Here is a 25730-nt window from a genome sequence, read left to right as displayed (position 1 = left end):
CTACTTGGAAGTGTCCCATGGATACTCTCCAGCAGGGTGGAGATGGGAGTGAGAAGATGGATTTGGGAGAGGATTGGCTCATTTTGTGAACGTGTGCAGGAGGTAGAGCTTCGTGTTTCTCTCTCTCTCTGCAACCACAGAGAAATACAAATGAGCAAGGCTGCAATTCCTCTGCACACAGAGCTGGGTGGAGCCTGTTCCCAGGGCTCTGCACTGAGCCTTGCTGAGAATTGAAGCACTTGGATTGGGACAAAAAGGATGAGGAGCGATGCAGTTTCTTCATGCCTGTTCCTCCAGATGAGTGACAGATCTGCTGGCAGCAGCTTTGAGGAGCTTTCAGTAACCAAACACAGTTTGTGTCTCCCTGAACCTTTACACAAGCACAAACTCCTTCATTTACTGCTGAATCACATTTTTCTTCCCTGCTGAAGATGCTCCCTGCTCCTCTGAATCGTTTCCACATGAGCTGGATCTCTCACTCCTGTTTCCAGTGACAGGATGGTTATTATTGGTTCCCTCCTGGAGTAGCTCAGGGCTTTGAAGGTGCCTCCATGGCAGAGCAGCACACCCAGAACAGACACTGGGCTTTCAGAGTTTGCCAATTTTCACAACCACTCACTGCTTTATCTCTCCAAGCTTATTCTAAAAGTTTCCCACCCTACTAACTGAACCAAGTGCTGAATCATTTCTTTGGGGGGCCAGATTCCATTTGTGGGGGAAGAAACCTCTGGCAGAAGAGCAGAGCAGATATTAATGGAGATATTTAAATTTCAAGGCAACATTTAACAGTCTTTGTCAGAGTAAGGCTTGAGTGGTGGGCCAGGAGGTGGCCAAGTCACTGTTCCAAGGCCATTGTTTAGCAGGAAATGGCATTGCTCTGGCTCTGGAGCAGAGGACACCACTGGCAGGAGAATCTGTTTAAATATGTTTTCTGGTTGCTGTTTGAGTTCTGTCATGACCTGCATTTCTGGCTTGACTTCTGCTTTGTATTGCATTGGGTATTCATCACTCCGTGCTTCCTATTTTGTCTAGGCCTGTGTAGCTAATCCTTTTCCTTGAACTTAACCAACAGCCAGAGATAATCCTAGTTTGAAAGTGACTGGAGAAACACAGCAGTTTACATATAATGCATGTTTTATCCTGGCTGATTTACACATGAACTGGCACATTGTCCTTTGTCAGATACACCACTATTAGGTGATAACAATCTCTTTAAATATTACACAGGGTTAAATAACTTTTTTTTTATTATTATTTCCTTTCTCCTTTTGGCAAATGTTCCATTGTTTGGATGTCTTTTTCTCCTGGAAGAGCAGGGCTGGGTGTGGGACAGCCCTGAGTGCCATCTGCTGGAGACCTGCTGCTTCCCAGCCCTGCCGTGGGCCAAATCCAGGATGGCTCCAAAGCCACGAGCAGGGAAAACAAGAGAATTAAGAAAGGAATTGAAATGAACACCCCCTGATGTCCTCACCATCCCAGGGCCATTTGCTTACACTTCCTGATGGAAGTGCCACCACCATTCTCATCTCCCATCCTTGGTCCTCCTGTTCTGTTTTGCTGCAGAGACTTCCCAGGACAAAGTCATGAAGGGATCAAAGTCTTGGTGAGCAAAAAGCCAGAGCTGCTTCTCAGATGTCCCAGGGCCAGCCTGGGTTAGAAACAAAGAGCTGGTCCCCAAAGAAGAGCAGCCACTGAGACAATTCCCATGGCCAGCAGAGCCAGAGGTGCTTCCAGGGCTGAACAGCCTTTGGCAGCCTCTTGGGTTTCCCTTGGGAAGTCTGAGAGTGAATTTGATTTATGAAGCTAATTTGCGGTGTGTCCCAGCAGGCAGGATGAGGGAAGGAGTGGCAGAATAGTGTGGGGAATGAGGCTTAGCCCTGCCTGAGGTGCAGCCAGTGTGGGCTCTTGGAGTTTCTCACAAGTTTGGCCGTTGTCACTGGGTGTTCAGTGAAAAGTCGTGGTTTAATGTGCAGGTTTTATTCCTGTTAAATCAGAGGTTGAGTCATTCCACTCAAATGTTGACCCCTTGTATCTCTTCTTTCACAGGTACCTGCATTCAGAGGGGAAGTTACCTGAAGGTAGGAGTCCATCACCGCCCCTCCACCCCACATCCCCACCCTGCAGTCCTTGACATCCCTGCTGTGTCCAGGTTCCAGCTGCCCAACTCACCCCTGCACTGCAGATGAAACCCACAGCTGAACTTTTGTCTTCCTGCAATTTTTACCAGTTCAGGCTTCTCTACAGTCACTTTTCAGTCCCTTGGGGTTGTCCTGTCCTGGTGTGATGCAGTGTCTGGCCTGTGCCTCTTGGGGGAATTTGAGTGCTCTCTCCAGGTCCCTCAGCTTAGTCACAGAGTTTTTGGTCACATCCTGCTTACAAACCTTTTTCCTTTTCTGTGACACAAGCTTCAGAAATGATTGCCCACTTAGCCAAAAATAATTGCATGTAGCAAGTTAAGCCTCCACCAAACTCAGAAAGGAATCTGAAATCTGCAGTGGCACAACAAACTGTAGTGGCTTCTTCCACCTGTGAGCAAGAATCTGAGAAATTCTCTGTACAAGCGGGGAAAGGAAAGAAACAAAGTACAGAAGGAGGTTGCTCCTTTTCTACAGCAGAGTTGCAGCTCTTACATCCAGCAAACAGTGCCTGCCCAGGGACAAATGTGTGGGACCTTTTTGAGCACAGAGCTGCCACTCAGCTTTTTGGACAGAGCATAGGAAGGTGGCTCAGCCAGGCCCACCCAGTCATTCTCCTGCTCTCTCAGCAGCCATCCAGGCTGTGTTCCTTTAATGCTAATTCCCAAATCATTGTAGGATTTGAATGAGTCACAGCAAATCAGTTTTAATTCTCTGCTAGCAGGAAGTTGCAGGCCTAATGAGACAGCATGAGCCAAGATGGCAGAATGCCCTTAAGCTGAGCTCTGACTCCAGTCCCTTCATTCCCCAGTTCATGAAAGAGGAGTGTTAGTGCCAGCTTCATTCCTGGGACCTTTCCTTTGTTCAGCCTTGGGCTGCAGCACAGCTCTGTGTGCAGCACAAAGGACAAGGGGCTGCAGTGGCTGATGTCACTGCTGGCTGTCAGGCTCCATCCACACTGAGCCACTTTCATGTGCTGCTCATGCAGGTTTCACTCTGGTCCTGAATATGGGCTGTGCCTCAAATCCATTCAGGTTTGACACAGACCCACATACAGAGAACATTTCCATTTCTCCAGCAGCATCAAGAGGCTGCTGGAGCTCTGTGCAAGCCTTGCTGCTCTGATTACATCACATCTGACATGACCTACAAACACCAAAGGAACGGGGAGCTCCCATGCTGCTGCTTATGCTAAGCCTTTCCAAATATAGTTCCAGTCTCATTGAAATTCCCAGTATTTATAATTTGATCTGGCAGGCGTGCAGGGCTGTGCACCAGAGGGGCTTAATGAAACAAGGGTGATGTGGGATTGAGGCTGTCTGGATGGAGCTGAAAGGCATGTTCAGGCCATGCAAAAGTGCTGTGCTGCTCTTGGGAAGAGGGAGCTGTTTGTGGGTGAGCCTGTGTAAGCCCATGTGATCAGGGAATCCACAGAAAATCTCCCTGCAAATGCAAAAGCCAGCTAAGCCTTGCCTTGCCTCAGTGATATGCAAATGAGCACCCTAAATATCCTGCTCTGCTTTCTAATGCCTTCAGCCAGCACAAACACAACAGGCTTTTTATAATCTGTAACCGAGTTCTCCAGCCCAGGCACAAGCAGTTGTTTCAAGGAGCCAAGAGAATGCTGGATGTGCTCCCACCCTGCCACTGGCCCTTCCAGCTACACCCAGTGCTCTTCCAGAAGAGCCTGTGCCTCCTTCCATCAGGAGCAGTGCAGGCCTGCAGCACACACAGTGCTCACTCAGGAGCTCATTCTAGGCATCCTTGCTGCCTGAGTGATTTGGAAGTGGAAAGCCAAGCTGAGCAGGCTGCAGGCTTCACTCACTTCTATTCTCAGCCTAATCCATGAGCTATATTGATCCTGCCCTTTCTGCCAACCTGGAGAGGTTGCATTACACTGCTAATCCCATCCTGCCCAGGTCACAGGCACAGCAGGCTCTGCAAAGCTTCACCTGCTGGTGTCACAGGACTCCTCAATGGCAGCACTGCTCTCACCCTGCTTGGCAGGGAGCAGCCTGTCCCTCTGAACCCTTTTCCATCTCTCCCTGGACTGTACATTCCTTCCCTGCTTCATTTCATCTCACATTGCCATGCAGAGCAGGCTTTGCTGTCAGCACATGGAAATCCTGCTTGGATCAGTGTCACAGAGGGCTCTCAGAGTGCCCTTCTTTTTGGGGAGCTGGATGCCACCACTTCACCTGATCTGACCGAGGAGGGCCCAGCAGGTCAGAGCCATCCACACTGAAATCACTTGCCATGGTTTTGAGTCCTTATTGCTTATTGAGTCCTTATTGAGCTTTGGGCAATGAAAGGGTGCAATTGCTGCATGAATTAATATTTTTCAGGGGAAAAAAATTGAGGAAAGGGAGAGCACATTTGGTTAACAGAGCAGCCCAAGCTTCAGAGAGTGGTGCTAGGCCTCTCTTCCCATCACTGTGAGTAGTAATTGGTGTGGCATTGCCAGAGTCCATTAAAGCCATCCAGGGTAGGAAAGATGTTTGAAAAGCAAACAGGTGCCCCTGAGAATGCTGACAGCAGCACTGTGCTAATTTTTCCTCTGAAGCTACCCCAGCAGCAGCCCAGAGGGTCTCTGCAGAGCAAGGGGAAGAACGGTTCCCCCACTCACAGCACATCACAGGTTTCCTTCCACTGTTTGCAAACAAGAAATTCTCCAAGTGGGATTAAAGGAGTGTCAGGGCCCTTCTGTGAGCGACTGCAGCACTTGTGCCTGCAGAGCATCCCGGGGAGAGCAGCTGGGGCCGGTGGCAGCCCTGCCTGTGCCGTCTGTGCCTGTGCCGTGTCCCGGCGGGCTGGGAGCGGGACGGGGGCTCCGCTGGAGCTCAGGAAGTGCCCGGGCCGTGCCGCTCCCAATCCCCGCATTCCCGCACGTCCCAGCGCTGCTCCGTGACCCTGCAGAGCGCTGGGGACACGGCTCTGGGGACAGGAGGGGCTGAGGGCAGCGCTCCAAGGGATGCGGGTCCCGCTCCGGGTCCCTCCCGGCCGGCGGACGCCGCCACCTCCCGGCGGCTCCCGAGCAGCGCCCGCCGCTCCCAGCGCGGATCCTCCGCAGCGGATTGTCCTGAATGCTCAATCCCTGCCCCACGGCAGGAGGAATCACTGCTGTGATGCTCTGTGTCACCTGCTGGGAGCCAGCTCCCCCCGTGTCCCCTCGATGGACAGCCCTCTGCGGTGCTGAAATCAAGAGTTAGCCAGGTAACTTTGGAGAGGCTGTTGAAAAGTTGGAACAACACCCCTGGAGAAAAGAAAAGAAAGAAAGGAATTGAAAGATGCTGGTGGTGTGCCAGAGGGGATCCATGAGAGCTTTGTTCTGTCTCTACTGTGTAATTTCACTGTTTCAGGGCTCACTGGAGGAAATCTCATTGCAAATCGAATTGCATCTCTGCCCACCTGTGTAAACTGTGACTTTGGCCTCTTCTGTCAAACTTTAATACAATGTGGGAGGTGTGGAACATAATCACAGCAGCTGCCAAGCCAAGGAAATCCCAAAGCAGCTCCCTTGAGAGCTGCAGGCTCTTAACAGGACCATCAGTAGCTCTGAACTCATCACTGAAGACAATTTAGCCATGGTAAAAAAAAAAGCAATTAACTTTTGAGTTCAGAGGGATCTTTGAAACAGAAAAAAAAACCCCTACAACATCAGCAGAATCTTGAACCATGTTACCTTCACCTGCTTCATCACAAACATCTGAACAATGAATTCAGGAACTCTGTTAAAGTGTCACTGTCTGCCTGAGTTAATATTTTATTCCTGAGGCTTGTAAATACTTCTGTAGCTAAGAACTGGAGTAGAAAGATGGAATTTCATTTTGGTAGCTGAACCAGAAACTACTGTTTTAAAATTCTATTATATGATACAGTGTCAGCATTCAGAGAATCATCTACACCTATTTTTTTGAGCCTAATTATGCAGGAAGAATTTAAAACCACCCAGTTTTTGGGATATTCAAAGCTAGCTTTGCTTTCCACAGGCTATTACAGAACAAGAATCGGTACAAAGGGTCACATACAGAATAACAAGCAATACAAATGGTCATAGATGTGCACTGGGCACAAAAAATCCTGGTGGGAGCGTCAGAAGTTGTTCCCCTTTACACAAAAAGGATTCCCAAGGCCAGCAGCACAGGGAAGCTACAAAGAACTGCTGAGCCTGGAGAAAAGGGCACCTTACAAGAATTGCTGCTGGTTTGAAATATTTATCCTTTTCTCTGTGTAGGGTGCCGTGTGCTCGTGCTGGAATCAGTAAATCTCTTCAGGAAATACATTTCCTTCCTGGATGTCCTCATTTCCTGCCTCCTGCCTAGGGATGAACTCTTCATCCTCACAGAGAAGGAGACTGAACAAGCCAAGGTGAGATGAGTGGCACCTGCCTGACCTGTTTGAGTGGCTCATCCTCATTGTGAGCACTTTAGTCACATTCCCAAGGGGTGCCAGTAGTATCATCCATGGGTTAGAAATGTCACTGAGGAATGTCTGCAGTGATTTTAGAGACATGGAAAAGCCAGGTTACCTCATGTCCTGTGTGACAGGACAGGGCTGAGCAGATTTGCAGCTGAGATAACCACAGGGCACTGAGTTTTGCACTCCCCAGGATGTAGGATGCATTTCAAAGGAAACTGGATCCAACACAGTATTCTGAACATGTGAGTGGCCTGTGAAAGCCTGGCATGACTGCATGCCAGGAACAGCATCCTTGATCACTAAAGATGGAGACAGCCTGTGAACTTGTGGCCCAAAACTCTTCACAAGTTCCTTTACTGTACATTTTTAAACTATTTTGCTGCATAGGATCTCACACATTTACTCCACAGTTCCCTATATCAGAATCTGATTAGCAGCATGAAAATATTTACCCAGCAAGCAGTGCTGTTAATTCACAAATTACAGATTTTTCCTGCTTCTGAGGATGTTAAAAGATAAGAGTTACTTATGGAAACAGCTTGGATAAAGGTGGTGTTCATTATTCCCATGTATTTTTGTTCCTGAAATCCGACCTTTCCAGGCTGGTGCACTATAAATAGGCTCAGATGCAGCTGGCAGTGTGTGGTCAGAAGGAGCAGAGATGTTCCCAGACACACTTACCAGGTTCCTGCTTCCCAACATGTGAACACTTCCCCAGGCCTGAGATCACGTGGGGAGGAGGAGTTAGAAGTGACAGAAGTGACACATGAAGTGTCCTTTGGAGCCGGACCCTCTGAGCGTCAGGCAACACAACAGCCTCGGGGCAGGCCCAGAGCTCAGGCAGCCTGCCCTGCCTCTCCCTGCTCACTGAAAACAGGCTGTGCTGTACATGGGCACTGAGCCCCACAGCAGGAGCAGGAAGTGCCCCCACAGCAGCTCTGGAAGGTTCTGTCATGCTCTGTGCCCTGTCTCTCCTCCTCCTAGAGAGCCATGCGGTGCCATCGCAGCCAGCTCCTCGGGTACCGCCAGCTCTACCTGCTCTTCTCACGGTACCTGGTGCTCAACTCCCTGCGCCTGCTCTGACAGGAACCGCCCCAGGATGAGCAAAGGATGAGCAAACCCAGCACTGCCCCAGGCCCAGGACTCGGGAAAGCTCCTGTGTTAGGCATTTAACAGGATGGGGTGCTCCTTGTGTGGCGTTATCCACGCTACAAAACCCAGGCTGGGTGAGCCTCCTTCTGAGCACCTTGTTGCCTGATACACTGAAAACAGGGTTAAAGCCTGGGAACAGGCTGTAGCTACTCTATATTCTCATCATAGAAGCTTAAATAAGATGAGAAATTTGGATTAATTTTAATTGGGAGCCAAGCTCCGGAGGATTCTGCATTGGAGAAGATACGGCACGAACTGTTTCCCCAACTGCAAGGACTGCTTGGCAACTCTCCCTAGGTGCTTTTGTTAGATCCAGCTATTGGGAGTAACTTTTCAAAGCTCATGCTATCTCCACAGATACCACAACCATAACATCTTTGTTATTCAGTCAGAACTTTAAAAATCTAAAGCTATTGAATAAAACACCAGAAATCGTGCAATTTTTTCTAATTGCACTGATGTTTGCTGTTGCTTCTTTTATACACATTGTGTTGCGGGCTCCACCTTCACTTTTACCTCCTGAAATATGAGCTTTTCTTCGTGATTCAGAACAGGGCTCAAGGTCAACTCACAAGAGTCTCAGCAGGACACAGAAATGAGGTGCAAGTGATTCTAATGAAGTCTTTTGTATTGTGATTTAAACTTTAACACAGCTAAAGGCAAAGTACCAAACCAGCAACCCTGGAGTGGTTTACAGAGCAGAGGCAGTCTGAAAACTGAAGGTCACAAAGGAATGAGACAATCAGCATAGAAAGATTTATTTAAGAAACTGAGAACAGGTAACAATAATTAGAGATTGATTTCACCAACCATCACCCAGGAAAGCCCAGACTGCAGTTCCATGGCAGTGCTCCCAAGGCTGCTGGGAGGGTGTGTCAGGGTTTTGACATATCTCTGATGGTCTTATGTTCCCTCACTGCTTTCTCCCACTCCTTGCCATTGATATCCTCTGTGATAATGGTCTGCACAGTGCCATCATCCAGGCAGTGGGGAGCGATTCCTGAAGAAAAACAGAGACACAGAAACCTACTTGTCATAAAATGTGGGAGATGCCTGCTCCACTCCATGGCTGAGGCATCTCAGGGAATTGAAAGTGCTAGTACTGTAAGGCTGAGGAACCTGGATGAGAATCCTGTCTCAGGAAGAAGCCCACACATTATAGGTAAGATTGTTTTTTTGGAGAAACTACAGGTTCAGTCTGCATTTCCTTTAGGAACAAACTCTTAGGACACATGCTGCTCACTGCTGTCATGTCAGCATCCAGTGGAATCTTTATCCAAGGTTTATTTGGTGGTTAACTCTGGTTAGCACAGAGTTTTGTACCTACCATAACCATCAGGGTTGGAACGAGGAGTATAAAAGCTCTGAACACCACAGGTCTTGCAGAACGTGTGCTGGGCACGGTGTGTGTTGAAGGTGTAAGTTGTCAAGTTGTCAGCACCCTAAGGAAAGGAAAAGCACTGTAAATTTTCCATGGAAATAGATGGATTCATTACTTTGGAAAGATTCAATGTAGAAATGTACAATTTAAAATGCCACCTTCCTGTCTTTATTTGAGATACAGAGCTGTGCATTCCTGCTCCTTTCCTGAACCCCTGTGCTTTGTAAGGACACGTGTCCATAACAGTCAGGCCTGGCAACTGCAAGAGTTCTAAACTAGATGCACTAACACAACCACCCCAGACAGCTTAAAATGCAGCCATTTCACCCAAATAGCCAAACTTAGGGCAGAAAACTGCTTGTTCTTGGCTCTGTGAGGGTAACAGTGCTCGTGCTCATGGCCATGCTCTTACTGAGTTCTTACTCTACCTTGAGCAGCTTGAAACGCGACGCTGGCACGATGAAGTGTCGGTTCTGTTTCTTTGTGCAAATGCTGCAGCTGTAAAAGGAAAAACAGACCTTTTCTAGAAGTGGGCAGGTTGTAGAGCAGCAGTCTGAGCTCTTGACAACAGAAATCCCACTGACAGCTAGAATGGCTCAGAGGAAAGTGGCAAAAGTGGATTTGTGGTGTCAGTGGTGTTTGTGAAGCACACCCATGAACAGACTGGCCCTCACAGGTACCCCAATAAGATATCCTCACACACAGTTCCTGAGGACAAAGTCTAGCCCTGAGAAAGCCACTTAATGGTTCAGAGCATGCTTGGGCAATTCTGCCAACGTTCATTACCTGGCAAACAAGAAAGTAAAGTCCAAAAGTTCACCCATGAACTGGAAGCAAACAAGTTGCAGGCAAAGAGGGGTCACAACTGAAACCAGAGACTGTTTTAGTTTGAGGCACATGTGGTCAGGGCTGTAATGTCACTTGAGAAGAACAAGTTAAAAAAAGACCACTGTGCTTTGAGCCCCCTGCATGAGAGGAAACAGAAAGCAGATGGCTGAGCACCTGGACTCATTAGATGTCTCCTGACACTTTCTGTGTGAGCCTGGCTGAGACACGAAGTCCTGCCCAAAGCAGCACCTGAAATCACCAACACTGATCTCATAGTGGATCAGGACATAATTAGGGGTAAATGCTGTGGAAACAGCTCAGAGGGTGTTCTGCAGCTGTCTCATCTTTAGCTCTAAGGTTGGAAAAGCAGAGAGCTGACATTTATCTCTGGGAATAGGGAACAAACCAACTCACTTGCAGTTGAACACGTGCAGATCTGCTGAAGCCCAGACCTCGAAGCGGACGGCTCCACAGTGACAGCCTCCAGTGTGCTTCACCAAACCCCTGTATTCACTGCAGAGACACACAACAGAGCTTTTGGGATCCTCCTCTCTTGGTTTTTGACCAAGAGAACAATAAGGCTATACATGACATTCATGTATTCATTATTCAGTTCTGTCTTGAGCTGTTGCAGAACACCAAGAAATATATCCACTCAAATGTATTTAATAACATGTGTCAGAATGAGGTGGAGGATGGGTTTTGTCCTCTGCAGCAATTGTTTTTGGGGTTTAATTAAAATGGTGACAAGGAAAGAACAGCACCACTTTGAGGACTCTGTACAACCCAGCTCCCCACCACACTCCAGTGCGGACCCTAGCGCTGTGTCCACACAAACCCTGCACAGAAACCAGGGCTATCACCTCAAAACAAACTGCTTGGAACTGAGAACTGAATTTCCCCACAATTTTCCCCACAGTTCCTCCAACACCATTAATATTCCTCCATTTAAGAGCTGGGGAAAGCAAAGATTTGTGGATTCTACATAACATTTGAAATGTCTTTTATTTTGGGTTGTAATTGCAAAGGAACTTTATGACCAAGGAATTTCTGAGCCTGTGCTTCTCCCCCTCCCCGAGCCGCCTCCACAGCAGCTGGGCAGTCACCGTGCAGGTCAATCGCTAAATGCAAAAGAAAAAAACATTTTCCTTCCAGATTTTGCCTCCCACGGACGGCTCTGATGTGCACGGAGCGAGCACAGGAAATGGGTGGAGATTTAGCAGCTGAGCCTGGCGGAGCCCCCAAGGGCATTTTCGATGGGGAGCCGTAAAACACGGGCAGCTTTAGCACAGAAAGCCGCTTTTATTCCGTGGTGCGTGCGCCCCGTCCCCATCCCACCCCGGGGCCCGTTCTGGGCAGCTCTCGGGACCGCGGTGCAGAGAACGCTCCGGTGAGCGGGACTCGGGTGGGAGCGCTGGGCCCCGGCCCCGTTACTCACTACGCGTCCAGCAGCAGCCGCGCCGCCTCCTCGCAGCTCAGCCGGTGCCGCTCCTGGAAGGCGGCCCAGCGCCCGCTCTGCGTCCCCAGATCGATGACGGCGGGCCCGGGGGGCTCCGCCTTGGCCCCGGCCGGGCTTCCCCCCGCATTCCTGTTCCGGGCCCGGCGCGTCCCGCCCGCGGCCACGCTGGCCCGCCGGGAGCGCCGCGTGCCGCCCGCCGCGCCGCGTCCCATGCGCCACCTCCGCCTGCGCCACCGGAGGGCGCCCCCGCGACGCGCACGGCCCGGGGGGCGGAACGGCGGCACCGGGGGGACGGGCGGGCTGAGGGGACACGGGAGGGGGCTGAGGGGACAAAGGAGACGGAACAGGAGGGGCTGAGGGGACACGGGAGGGGGAGAACGGGAGCGACTGAGGGGACCGGAAGGGGAAACAGGACGGGCTGAGGGGACACCAGAGGGGCTGAAGGGATACGGGCGGGGCGAGAACGGGAGGGGCTGAGGGGACATAGGGCGACCGGGAGGGGCTGAGGAGACACGAGGGTGCTGAGGGATTACGGGAGGGACTGAGGGAACACGGCGGAAACGGGAGGAGCCGAGACACGGCGGCACTGGAGGGCACCGGGCGCCACTGGGACACAGCGGCACCAGGAGGGGCTAGGGTACAACGAGGCAGTGAAGAAACCTTTTCCTCATATCCATCCTAAAACTCTCCTGGCACTCATATCCTCTCATCCTTCCTTGTTACGGGGAAGAGAGCGATCCTGTCAGGGGGCTGTAGAGAGGGACAAGGTCCCCCTGAGCCCCTTTGCTCCAGGCTGAGCCCCTTTCCCAGCTCCCTCAGCCCCTCCTGCGGCCTCAGCCCCTTCCCAGCTCTGTTCCCTTCTCTGGACACGCTCCAGCCCCTCAGTGTCCCTCTAGTTGGGCCCAAAACTCACTCTAGGATCTGAGGTGTGGCCTCAGCAGTGCCCAGCACAGGGACAGTCACTGCCCTGGCTCTGCTGCCATTGGAACAGGCTGCCCACGGAAGTGCTCCAGAAACTGCGGGATGTGGCACTCGGGGACAGCGGTGGCCTTGGGGACAGTGGTTCAGTGCTTGGCAGTGCTGGTTAACAGCTACACTTGATGATCTTCAAAGCTTTTCCCAGCCTGAAGGATTTGATGATTTTTCTGATTCCAGAGCTGAGGCCATGCCAGTTATCCACAAGCATGAGCCCGAGGTTTCCCCTCATTCTGAGCATGGTGCCTCACATGTTCATGGATGGAAGGTGCTCAGCAGAGCCGAGGTGCTGCTGGAATTGTGGTGTTTCATTTCTCTGCTATGAACAGCCCGCATTTAGACACAGCATTGCTGTGACAGCACAGGATGTGTTCAGGCCTTCCTGAGGTTTGAAGTCATTGTGGCAGCTTTGCAGAGAAATGGCTTCTAACAGGATTCCCACTTAGCTTTTCACTAATTCTGCCACCAAAGTCTTGAAAATGAGAGAGTACATACCTTAAAAAGCAAAAAAAACCCAACCCAACCAAAAAAACCCAAAACCAAAACAATCAAGCAAATAACAGCAGCAGCAAAATAGGAAAATGTGAAATCACCCCTTTGGTGGTAAATGTCTTACAAAAGGTTATTCTTGAACACTGAAATCCAGTGTTGTTTCTCAGGTAAAACTATCAATGCTGTGAAAAGTACAAAACTTGGAGATGTCCAAGTCACACTCAGTTGGGGAAAATAATAGTCACTCCAAACACAAACCTTTGTGTCCAGTATTGCAAGACTGGAAGCTTCTTTTGTTTGACATATAATCAAGAATTTGTAGTCAACAGAACTTAATGTCTTGTTCTTTCCAAGAAGGGGAAAGATGTAAACAAGTGAGCTGAGTCCTGAGAGGCAAAGGGTCCTGTGGCAGCCAGGAACATGGCAAAGCAGGAGGACAGTAATGAATAAACATTCATCAGCACTGTCTGGTAAAGAGCTTTAAAAACATGTGACTCTGTGTTCAGGCTGCCTCCTGAGATGGCACATGCCAGGATTTGCTGAAGAATCCTGTGGCTCAGCAGCTCTTGATGATAGGAAAGGGCACTGAGTTACAGTTTCCTGTTATCCCTTATGTGAGCCTCTGCTCTGGTTACTCACTAGATACACCCTGTGTGACAAATTCACATGGAGCTGCTGATCTGAGCCCCTCCCAGACCTTTGCTCCAACCAGATTACATGTCAGTCACCTCGTGTTTTGGGAGGAAAAAGTCACTGAGGTGAAACTGGGGAGGCACCGAAACGGAGCCCGTGCTGGCTGCAGCAGGGATTCACCTCCCCTCGGGCATGGCCAGCACCACTCATGGTCTGTCCTGTCCCAAAAACACTGAGCTCAGCACTCTGACAGCCAGAGGGAAATTTTGGTAGCTCATTTTAGGGGCTCGTTATGTCAATTCACACAAACGACCCTCTGTAAGACAGGAGCTACCAGCACTTTAAAAAGCAGCTCCAGGAGAAAACTGGAGTGAGTTCTATGTAATATCTGCAAATCTGTCACTCTCCGTGTGTCTCCACAATTAGTTCACTTTATTTTAAATGCAGAAGCTGTTTTGAGAAGCTAAATTCTGTTCCCTTGTGATATCTCAGAATAAAGAAGTGGAGGACAAAAATGGAAGTGCAAAATGCCATAGTAAATAAATTTCTCTTTTTTCATTCGTTCTGTATTTCATCACGAAGGACTCAGAACACAAAACTGAGTCTCACATAAATAATCAATTCCAGATCTTTACAGTGGAACTTGGGATGATGATAAATGTCACAGATATTCTGAGCTGAAAGCCCTAAATTTCAGTCAATTTCAGTCAAATTTCAGTCAAATGTTGTTTTGTCAGTGTATCTGGGCAGTGCCCAGAGTTACCAGCTCTCATTTCACTGCTTCCAGAGCTGATGCAATGTTTGCCAGGCTTTAGGAGAGACCAACAGCCTGATGAAAAATCCATTTGCTGTTAAGCTTGAGAGGCAAAATGGAAAAGGAAGAAATATCCAGACAGATGACAGGGTGGATGAGAGGAAAAGTCCAGTAAATTACAGTTGGTTCTGTGTGGGTGTCTTGTGATGCTGAGAGGCCAGCAGGGGCTGACGTGTTCGGTGCTAAAGTACAAAGGGGCTTTTCTGTGCCATCCCAGCTCTGCTTGTATAACAATGACTCAGCTCTGCAGCCCTGGCTCACAGCCAGCGTTGAAATTCTGCCTGCCAGAGCATTTTTATCCCCAAAGCAGCACTGAAAGCAGCTACATGTTTGTGGGCGAAAGAGAATTAGGAACTGTGGATGTTTTTTTATATCTCATAAGCAGGGAACTAGGAGTTCTGTACAGCTGACAGCACACTTTAAAAAACGGAGGTGGTTCAAAGTACGTGGTTTGTTCAGGGGGGAAAATGGCTGTGCTCGGGTTTTAGTCTCCCTGTGGTGGAGGGGGAAACATTCCAGACGTTTTCCTCACCATCAAAGGACCCAAGCTGGATCTGAAAACAAAATGCAGGAGGTGACACCCCCGGCTGCTCAGAACGGCCTTGGCGGTGTTTGTTTTTGTTCACTGTTTACAGAGTTTCCGTTGAACATACTAACAATGATTAACAGTGGTTTAGGACTGTTTCTTCTGCATGTTTCTTTGGCCATTTCTTCTTCTGTCTGCCTGTTTCCCAAGGAACCTCTCTGTTGTTTTGCTGGAAAACCTCGCCCCAGAAAGCTGAACGTGCTCAGAGGCAACAGAGGAGGTGAACAAAGCAGCTCCCTCCCTGCACTGCAGCTTGGATGGGATCCAAACCATCCCCGGGCAGGAGGGAGATGCAGACAAGGAGCTGCAGAACAGACCCAGTTATTAGTTAGAGCTGTTGCTTTCACTGGCACACCACGCCGGCACAAACCTGTGATTTCAGCCCTTTGCAAAATCCCCTTTGGACGTCTCCTGCCAGCAGAGCTGTCACATGTCCCTCTGGGTCACCCAGAGCTGCCCAAGCCTGTTTATGGTGGCAGCAGAGATCTGAAAGCTGAATCCCATGTGTCCTACAAAGCTAAAATACCCTTTAGACAGACAGGGGGACAGAGGAGTATCACTAATTTTCATCCTTTTACTGCCAATCTATTTGTTTTTCTTAATATCTATTTTTCTTCTTTCAGCTCCTCAAGTCGGTGGCTTCTTAAAAACTTTGTTTGGTGAATTTATTTTTAGCATAAAGCTATAAAAACAAAACCGAGGGAGTTGTCTTTTTTTGGTAATCTCAGAATATCACAGTCGATCTCACAGTACTTTGAATTCTGACTCAGTGTTTGTGTAACCCTCCAGGCTGGCAGCTTGGGGACAAGCAGTGACATGCCACGGGTCTGTTTGTCTCGTGGCTGGAACCTGAGCCAAGCCTGGACCTTCCTGCACTGCTACAGGGAGACAATATTTATCTCCACAGCTGTAAATATAATTAAACTGCATCATACACCGTGAGAGGCAGGTGTGAGTAATGTTATGAGATAGGAATATGTATATGTATATAAATATTTTTTTCCCTGTGGCAAGCAGTCCTATTTTTGTCTGAACAAAGAACAGTAACTGGACTTGCCACACACCCTGTGATGGCCTGGCTGGCTGTCCCAAGCTAAACCTGGTAGCTAAAGATAAACAGATTGCCTCATGTAAAAGTGATACCTCGTTGCTAGGACATTAGCCTACATAAAAACCAGACCCAGCTTGTGTTCCAGAATGTACAGATTCCTTGGAAACATTTCCCTGACCTCAGATTCTTCTCTCCTGAAAGTAGGTTGCTCTGTACCACTGCCCAGTGACCCACTTCTGAAAAGAAATGTCTGTTCCCAACTGCAGGCCGCGTGGCCTGGCAAAGGCTGCAGCCACCTGTGGTCACAGCAGTCACAAGATAGAGATTTCTGGGGTTTTCAGCTTTGCATTTATTTATAAACGGTTCACAGTCAGCTGCTAAATGGTTTTTATTCACCAAGAGCTACCAGAGGCAGAGTGGAATGTTTGTTAAATGCACGTGCTTTGTACACCCACACCATAGATACAGCCATATTTAGGAAAAAAAAAATACAAGGGAGGGCTCCTGTGCTTTCTGGTTTACACAGAAAGGAAAGAAAAATTAGAGAAATTCCTCTTTCTCCATTTAGAGCAATGTTAAAAAGAGAAATATGCACCCTAAAATTCTTAATAAATACGTGATGTGCTTTAACACTGCCCAGGCTTTACATTAATCTCCAGCTTTACAGATGTGGCCTTTCATATTTGTAAATATTAGTCACTCGTGGCCTTTCCTCTGGGAAGAGTGCCTGGGATGTGCAGCAAGCCCAGGCCAAACCTTCAGCCACCTTGGCACTCCCAAACAAAACCCATGCTGGAGACACTGAGCAGAGCTGGCAGCACAAAGCAAACCTAAGGACATTGCCCAACTCTGCCTTTTGTCCTAAATTTATGTAGCCAAAATAATATTTCCAATGTTGGTTACTGTTATGGAGCTGTCTGAACTTTCCAGTTACCATTTTTCCCTCTTCCTGTTCCTGCATTTTTGAGTAATTACTGGTAGGATTACTTATTTCCTTTTTACTGTAAATCAGGAGGTGCAAGAAACCCTGTTAGGAGAAAGGAAAGCAAAAGGATTTTGTTATCGGGGTTTGTTTTTTTGGTTTTTTTTTTTTTTTGTGGTTTTGTATTTTTGTCTGGGTTTGAGGTGTTTTTAGGGGGGAATAGAGCAGCTCTGTAGTGAATCTGGGCAGTCAGACACGTGCTGATGCTTTGTGAGTGGAGGATTTAACAAGGTCATCTGCCCTCACTGAAGGAGCAGCAGAAAAAACACAAAACCCATCTTGTTTTTTGCTGAAAAAACACAAAACTCATCTTGGATTTTGTGCACTCCATCTTTAATACGACACAAAATGAGTTCAGAGCCAGTCTGAAAGGTATAATGAAGTTTAATTAACCCCAGGCACGTTTCCACATCACTTCACAGACAGTGGCTGCTTCATAACCGATCAAAGCTTCCTGTTCTGGAGGCGAGTAAACAACCATTTGAATTTCAAATGTCAGCATTTCATCGCAGGGCTTGTTTTGCAGGCTCACATCAAGAGCATTACCTGCTCAGCCAGCTCCAGCCCGTTCCAGGGCAGCGCTGGAGCTGGGCCGCGTGAGGGGACGGCTCGTGTCACACCCAGAGCCTCCTGTTTGTCATAATCCTCCTGGATTAAGCTGTTTTTCCAACCCTGCTAACTCAGTTCTGCTTTTTCTCATAGATTTATAGGCCAGCATCAGACCTACAACCCGTCCTGGGCTTTTCCATGGAGAAAAAGCCGGTTTTTCTTCCATCCTGGGCAAAGGGCTGGCCAGAGGCTGCAGTGGGTCACAAACCACAGGCACTAAGGGTCACCTCCCTTTTTTAGGGTACTTCTCCTCCAAGTCTGTGCCAGGTTGTTCCTTGAGCACTGCAGGAGCTAAAGAAGCCCCAGTATTGTTCCTATCACCGTCATTAATCCCAATCCCCATCCTAATCCCCCTCGCTGTCCCCTCACGGCCTCTGCTTCCCCCCCCCGGCCGAAATCTGCCCCGCTAAGCAGCTCCCCCTCAGCAACAGCGTGACCTCACCGCGGACCAATCAGCGCCGAGCAGCGCCGAACCTTCCAGAGCTTTCCCTGCCTCCGCCGCCCCCGCCCTTCGCCAACTGCCCCTGCCCGAGCAGCCAATCAGCGCCCCCCCTGCAGCCAGGCCCACCAATCACCGCCAGACTTCCCGGTCTTCCCACCAACGCATGGTCGCAGCGCCAGGGCGAAAAACGGTCCCAGATCCATCCGCGCCCTCAGAAATTTGCCGGTTTTTTAGGGTCTGATCCCCCTCGCTGAAACTCTGGGACCCCTTTGCCTGCGGAAGAGGGATTGGAGCGGGGAAAAGGCGAGTGCGCGCCACAACAGGGAACTTTGCGTGGGGACTACTTTGGGAGGCGGAGGGACACATCGGTTTTGGTGGGCGGGGCCTGCGTGTCCAGCAGCCCTATAAATAAGGGCGAGTGTGCGTCACTCGGCAGATTCCAGGATTCGCACCGCTGGAAATATTATTCAGATTTATCGCTCAGGGCCGCAGACGTGAGTGTGCTGAGGGGAATGGGGGATGCGGGAAGGGGGACGCGGGCCCGGTGCTCTGGGCAGGACCGCGCCGGGCGCTGCCGGGCGGTTTGCGGCAGGGTAACGGAGGGAGTCACTGGCGGAGTTTCGCAGCTTTTGTGTAGCGCGCTGGGCCGGCCGTGAGGGGAGCAGGGAGCGGGGGGGCGGGGGGGATCAGGCTGAGGCTTGTCCGGGGAGGAGGCCGTGCTGCGGGGAAGATGGCGCGGGCCGGGCCGCCCGTGCCGGAAGGCGGCTGTGAGTCACTACCGGGGCGGGGGAGCGGCGGCGCTGCCGCAGGGCGGGTCCGCGGGGCGGGCCGGGCCCTCCCTCGGTGCCGCAGTGCGGGCGGTCGGGGCTCCGCTGCCGCAGCGCTGCCCTCGGGCGGGCCCTGGGGGTGCGGTGCGGCCCTGCCGGGGTGAGGGGGATCCAGGGGCTCCGGTGCTGCTTTGCTGCACTGCGGGCATGAAGGAAGGGCGGCCTGGCGGTCCTGTAATGAGAGTTACCTGATTAAAAACCTTAGCGGACTTTTTCTCAAGCCAGGTTTAGTCGGTCAAAATGGAAAAGGGTTTTTTAATTTCACGTTTCCTACAATCAAAATAAAAAATTCAAACTGATGGGAAATAGCAACGTTAATATCTTTGTTTAGGATTTACTGAAGGCTTTATTTGATTAAGTGGCTATAGCTGAAGCATGTGTATGTGTTGCAGGTCAACATGCAGATCTTTGTGAAGACCCTGACTGGCAAGACCATCACCCTTGAGGTGGAGCCCAGTGACACCATTGAGAACGTGAAGGCCAAGATCCAGGACAAGGAGGGCATTCCCCCAGACCAGCAGAGGCTGATCTTTGCTGGCAAGCAGCTGGAAGACGGGCGCACCCTCTCTGACTACAACATCCAGAAAGAGTCAACTTTGCACCTGGTGCTGCGTCTGAGAGGTGGGATGCAGATCTTTGTGAAGACCCTGACTGGCAAGACCATCACTCTCGAGGTGGAGCCCAGTGACACCATCGAGAACGTGAAGGCCAAGATCCAGGATAAGGAAGGGATCCCTCCTGACCAGCAGAGGCTGATCTTCGCTGGCAAGCAGCTGGAAGACGGGCGCACCCTGTCCGATTATAACATCCAGAAGGAATCCACCCTGCACCTGGTGCTGCGTCTGAGAGGTGGGATGCAGATCTTTGTCAAGACCCTGACTGGCAAGACCATCACTCTCGAGGTGGAGCCCAGTGACACCATCGAGAATGTGAAAGCCAAGATCCAGGACAAGGAAGGCATTCCCCCAGACCAGCAGAGGCTGATCTTCGCTGGCAAGCAGCTGGAAGACGGGCGCACCCTGTCCGATTATAACATCCAGAAAGAGTCAACTCTGCACCTTGTCCTGCGCCTCAGGGGTGGGATGCAGATCTTCGTGAAGACCCTGACTGGCAAGACCATCACCTTGGAAGTTGAGCCCAGTGATACCATTGAGAATGTGAAGGCCAAAATCCAGGACAAGGAAGGGATCCCTCCTGACCAGCAGAGGCTGATCTTCGCTGGCAAGCAGCTCGAGGATGGTCGTACCCTGTCTGACTACAACATCCAGAAGGAATCCACCCTGCACCTGGTGCTGCGTCTGAGAGGTGGGATGCAGATCTTTGTCAAGACCCTGACTGGAAAAACCATCACCCTGGAAGTCGAGCCCAGTGACACCATTGAGAACGTGAAGGCCAAGATCCAGGACAAGGAGGGCATTCCCCCAGACCAGCAGAGGCTGATCTTTGCAGGGAAACAGCTCGAGGATGGTCGTACCCTGTCTGACTACAACATCCAGAAGGAATCCACCCTGCACCTGGTGCTGCGTCTGAGAGGTGGGATGCAGATCTTTGTCAAGACCCTGACTGGCAAGACCATCACTCTCGAGGTTGAGCCCAGTGACACCATCGAGAACGTGAAGGCCAAGATCCAGGACAAGGAAGGGATCCCTCCTGACCAGCAGAGGCTGATCTTCGCTGGCAAGCAGCTGGAAGATGGGCGCACCCTGTCCGACTACAACATCCAGAAGGAATCCACCCTGCACCTGGTGCTGCGTCTGAGAGGTGGGATGCAGATCTTTGTCAAGACCCTGACTGGAAAAACCATCACCCTGGAAGTCGAGCCCAGTGACACCATCGAGAATGTGAAAGCCAAGATTCAGGATAAGGAAGGGATTCCTCCTGACCAGCAGAGGCTGATCTTCGCTGGCAAGCAGCTGGAAGATGGTCGTACTCTGTCCGATTACAACATCCAGAAAGAGTCAACTCTGCACCTGGTGCTGCGCCTCAGGGGTGGGATGCAGATCTTCGTGAAGACCCTGACTGGCAAGACCATCACCCTGGAAGTCGAGCCCAGTGACACCATCGAGAACGTGAAGGCCAAGATCCAGGACAAGGAAGGGATCCCTCCTGACCAGCAGAGGCTGATCTTCGCTGGCAAGCAGCTGGAAGATGGGCGCACCCTGTCCGACTACAACATCCAGAAGGAATCCACCCTGCACCTGGTGCTGCGCCTCAGGGGGGGCTGTTAAGTTCTTGTGCATCTTGCTTGACACCAGGGTTGCCAGTGGCACTTGTGTTTGCACTGTAGTTCTTCAATGTCTTAATATTGAGTTAATGCAAGGTTAATGCAAGCTTGAGTAACTGCTGAACAACTGTCTGTTGAAATGCTAATAAAGTTTTCTGTTGCACATTACACCCTGTAGTTTGTCTCAGTTCAAGCAGGTCAAACGTGTATTCAGTGAAATGCTTTGGCTTCTTACCATGGCAGTTTAAGCCTCTGTGCATGTATGATGAGGACCAACCTTGTGGTTAAAATGGATCTGGATTAAAATCTTAATGAAGTGCTAATAATACCCTGTTGTTTTTTTGTTCTTAGAGTTTAGCAGTACTCTCCTCCCAGGTGGGATACAAGGACCCCACTAATTGGTGGGGTGGCCGCTGCACGGGGTGGGTTTTGCTGCAGGTCTTGGGTTTGGGGTTTGTTTGCTGGTCCTGGGGGTGGATGTGAGGGGTGCCAGTGCCTGGCACTGCCCTGAGGGGACTCTGGGGTGGACTGGCCACAGTGGGAGTTGTGTCCTGGGTGGGGAGGTGATACATGAGATGGCAGTGGGTGACAGAGCAGTGTAAACTGCCTGGTTTGGTGAGTTCTACACCAGGGAGGGGGCTCCCAGTGAAGTCTGGGTTGGCTGAGTTCGGGTTTGTTTTTTATGGGGTGGGTTAAGGGCACTCAGACATGAGGGGTTGGGCTGGGTTGGTTCAGCTGCAGCGGTGGATGTTTCAAAGGGGATGCAATACCCACCTGCCCTTCCCCAAAACGCCCCTGGGCTGGGGGTGGTGTCACTGTGTCACCTGCTGGCTTCTGGCAGCTGCTCACCCCGAGAAGGAGCACAGCCTGTGCTGCCCTGCCCTGCCCTGCCCCCAAAACCGTGTCAGGAACCGCCTTGATCCACTCTTACCCTGGAGTGCTGCTCTGGAAGCTGGTGTGTTCCCTCTGGATTTCATCACTGAGCATCTCTGGTAAGTGCTGCACTTCATGGGAAATTAAACCAAAAATCTGCTCTTTTCATAGAGAACTGCACACTGCAGATTCAGTGTGGGTTTGAGGGTTACATCCATTATTAGATTTTCTTTTCTTTTATTTTTAGGAGCTGGACTTGCTTTTCTGCCTGCTGAGCTAGCAGAAATACAAAGTTAAATAAACATTTACTGTCTCTGCCACAGGAGACTTCTCTTAGTTTGAATTTCCTTGTAATTGCTTTTTTGATTTTTGCAGTTGAACCCCCTGGCAGGGTGCCCAGAGAGGCTGTGCAGGCATTTCCTGTGAGGGACTGAAAGGCCATAAGGGAAATCATTTGGGGCAACCACCTCAGGGTGACCTCCAAATGTCCCTTCCAGCCCCAGCCATTCCTGGCCTGGGTGTTTTCAGCCCTGCCTGGAGTCCCTGAGCAGTTCTATTCCCCACAGGAATAAAGCACTGAATAAACATGAATAAAGTGATTTTCCTGCTGGGGTTTGGGGTGGGCACCGAATAAGCTGACATTCTGTGGGAAATAGAATTGTAGAACATTATTTTAAAATTTGATGAAAGGTTTGTATAGCATGTAACATCTGTATTGTCTCACCCTTCTAAATGAGACTTAAAACAGAATAAGAGTTTTTTAAATGCCTCTCAGTTGCCCCATTTCCAAGTCCCTCTGCTCTGGATTTTGGCCTAAGCCAAGCTGGTGTTGAACTGTGGCCTCCTCTGGTACCTGGGGTGCTGCAGGAAATGACTGCAAGGATTTCTTCATTAATAAGAAAAGAATCCCTGCAATTTAAGTAAATTAAGGAAATGGATATGAATCACAAGGAAATGTGAATATGAATTTGTATAATATGCAGTGTTTACACCAAAGTTATTAGCATAAAGCAAAGTAAGGTGCCAGGCAATACAAATGACATTATTTAAATACTTTTTTTTTTTTTTTTTTTTTTTTTTTTTTACTCCTACAGAATGGTGGTACCTCCAAAGAGACATCTATTCATAACTAAAATAATAATTCAATATGTTTTAGCCAGAATCTCTATGCTATTAGAATTATCTTAATGCTCCCATATTTACAACAAATTCTGGTAACATCTTTTAATCCAGCTGTAATCTGAGTTTTAGGACTGGCCTTTGAGGTTTTTTCTTATTGCTTAAGGTAATTTCTAGTCTGTTCTCCCTTTAAAAAAAAATTAAAACCCCAAAAAGACAAAAAAGAAAAACCAGCCAAGATTTTGGGGTTTTGCCTTCTGTAATTAATAATTATAAGTAATTAAAAAATTACTTATACCTATAAAAAGAGAAATTAAATAACCCATTATGCTGGGTTTGGGTACATTTGGGGTTTTCTCCTTTCTCAGCTGCCCCACAACATAATCCTATAGGATTGGGAGATTTGGAATATTGGAATAATTCCCTCAGTATTTCTGCAGCCTTGCCCACAGTAGCCAGGGGGCCAGGGGTGTTTTTTAAGATTTTGCCCAATTTGGCTGTTTGAAAAGCAGCAGGAATTCGGCTCCTCGGTGGCCACAGGATGTCACTGTTCCTCCACAAACCGGATTTTTCCATCTGGATTTTCCTCTGCTGCTTTGATTGTCAGCAGAGCATTCCTGCAGGCTCTGTTCCTACAGAATGGGATACATCAAGTAGAAAGAAATTTCCATTTTAGGGATGAGAGCTGGATGGGCCCCTCACAGAATATAGATTGGGGCTGTAAATGTTATGGTGTGGAGCTTGCAGTTCCAAAAATGCTCTTGTGTGATTAATTGGGTTCCCTGGGCTATCAGACAAGTTCTGACAAGGGATTCCATTTAGGAATATTTATGTTCCAGATTGGGCACTGGCTGAGGTACTCATTTCCATCTGTAACTAAGAAATGGAGCTGCTCACATTCATCATTTCAGTGTGGCTTTTACATAACAGTTACATGGAAAAATAAAATAAAATGGGCCTTGCAAAAACACTTGATGCTTTCCCAAGTGTGAAAATACACCTTTAAAAGAAATTATGTTTTCTTTTGCTGGCTCACCGGTTGTATTTTTATTCTCCACCCTTGCATGTTGTAATTGCAGGTTTTCCTCCTCCTGTGAAGATGATTTTGAGCTGCTACACCTGTGTGGCCACAGATGAATCCTGTAACTAAATTACAAGTGACTTTGAACTTCTATTTACAGCATACTGAAAACATGGTATCAATCACGGGACTATTATGTTTTTCAGTATTTGGTAAAAATGGAAACTTTAGTGAACACAGAATATATATTTCAGGAAATATTTTTGTTTGCATCTTTTCCAACCACTACCATGATCCTCATGCTTCCTTTTGCTTAAGCAGGTTTCAGTCATTGCTTTTTCTGCTGTGAATTACCCATCTATAATTATAATATAGGTAGAGAATATATTTTTAATATATTAATATGTTAATATTTATTATACATACAATATTTTATATAATATATATTATATATTATATTATATATTATAATAATATACAGTATATACTATATATTATTATGTATTATATTTGCATATAATATATAGTATATTATATATTATATTATATGTAATATAGCATAAAGTACATATTATAATATATAGCATATAACATATATCACATTATATTATATATTATCTATAATTGTAGATATTATATATTAATAGATATAATTATATCTATTAATATATAGAACATAATTATATTTAATATGTATCAATATATTAAATTATATTATTAATATATTAATACATATGACATTGTTAATATTACGTTTTAATATATAGTTATATATTATATATAATTATATTAATATATAGTATATAGAATTATATTAATAATTATATATTAATGTATAATCTTTATTATATATTAATAGACATTATATATTATAAAGATTATATATTAATATATTTTATCCTATTTATTGTTAATGAATAAATTATAATATTATATCATTTGAATTAATAACACTTGACTTGAGATTTCACTTGGCAGTTTGATTTCTCCCTTCCCAGATTTCCACAGGACGTGCCTCTCCTGTCAGGACAAACCCAGACACATTTCATGGGTAAAATTATCAATTGTGGGATTCCCACAAAAGCCTCAGAAGGCAAGAGGTGGAGTTAAATTGCTGCGTTTCTCCTGGCTGCTCTGTGTCCCCCTGGCTCTGTTTGCCTGGGTGAGCTCCCAGCTGGCCGGGATTCCTTTCCCAGCTCATTCCCTCCGTCCCTGCAGGATGTGGCAGCAGCTGTGCAGGCAGAGCTGTCCTGGTGCTCTCCTGAGGGCTGAGCTCATCCTTGGCTCCAGGGCGGGGATCCCTCCCAGGACAGCTGGAGAAGGAGCCCAAAAGGAATTAAACCCAAAAGTGTGAGCTGAACTCATTTTAGTGTCAGAGCAAATAAAGTGGGCTGGGGGGACATCCACTTAGATTTCACAGAATATTCTAAGTTGGAAGGGAACTCCAAGGATCATCAAGCCCAACTCCTCATCTCTGCTCCCAGGGGAAGCCTGTGTTGGACTTTTCCCCTCTGGAGCACACCCAGGCCCTGGAGCAGAGGGAGTGAGCAGTGCCCTGAGAGTCTGGGGCTGCTCTGGGCACTGCCCTGAGCCCTGGCACTGCCTGGTGGCACATCAGTCCACATCCCTGGGGCTCTGCACAGCTGCCTTCCCACACCAAGCTCGACCCAGCTGTTCCAGGCGCTTCTGCTGCTCCTGGGCAGCTTTG

The 25730-nt window shown here is 48.5% G+C and overlaps 2 protein-coding genes across 11 annotated transcripts in view; one reads left to right on the top strand and one right to left on the bottom strand.

The window, feature by feature from the left end:
• The window catches only part of PIGL (phosphatidylinositol glycan anchor biosynthesis class L), a 66880-nt gene extending 45545 nt beyond the window's left edge, over positions 1-21335 (top strand). For 8 of the 10 annotated variants that reach the window (XM_074557088.1, XM_074557086.1, XM_074557089.1 and 5 more), the window contains 4 exons: positions 2047-2078; positions 6370-6503; positions 18193-18261; positions 19178-21335. In XM_074557088.1, the coding sequence (XP_074413189.1) occupies positions 2047-2078; positions 6370-6503; positions 18193-18261; positions 19178-21013 (2071 nt within the window). In that variant the 3' untranslated portion in view covers positions 21014-21335. Of the gene's footprint in view, positions 1-2046; positions 2079-6369; positions 6504-7538; positions 8694-18192; positions 18262-18319; positions 18453-19177 lie in introns of those variants that run through there. The other 2 variants (XM_074557095.1, XM_074557092.1) reach the window with 2 other exon arrangements.
• CENPV (centromere protein V) lies at positions 8441-11802 on the bottom strand. The gene is made up of 5 exons (XM_074557096.1): positions 11354-11802; positions 10330-10428; positions 9516-9585; positions 9034-9148; positions 8441-8706 (listed from the first exon to the last, which is right to left on the bottom strand). Exons 1-5 carry the CDS (start codon positions 11584-11586, stop codon positions 8582-8584), a joined length of 642 nt encoding a protein of 213 aa, XP_074413197.1. The 5' UTR covers positions 11587-11802; the 3' UTR covers positions 8441-8581.
• Positions 21336-25730: the final 4395 nt, after the last annotated feature.

The sequence above is a fragment of the Zonotrichia albicollis genome, chromosome 22 (assembly GCF_047830755.1).
Source record: "Zonotrichia albicollis isolate bZonAlb1 chromosome 22, bZonAlb1.hap1, whole genome shotgun sequence".
In the NCBI taxonomy this organism is placed as follows: Eukaryota; Metazoa; Chordata; class Aves; order Passeriformes; family Passerellidae; genus Zonotrichia; species Zonotrichia albicollis.
This window is presented reverse-complemented; position numbering and strand designations above follow the sequence as displayed.

Coding starts and splice junctions, on each gene's coding strand:
- CENPV (XM_074557096.1), bottom strand. CDS start 11,586: ATGGGACGCGGCGCGGCGGGCGGCACGCGGCGCTCCCGGCGGGCCAGC. Junction 9,586..10,329: donor CTGCACGTGTTCAACTGCAA/GTGAGTTGGTTT, acceptor TTCCTTTTACAG/CTGCAGCATTTGCACAAAGA. Junction 8,707..9,033: donor TTCCAACCCTGATGGTTATG/GTAGGTACAAAA, acceptor GTTTTTCTTCAG/GAATCGCTCCCCACTGCCTG.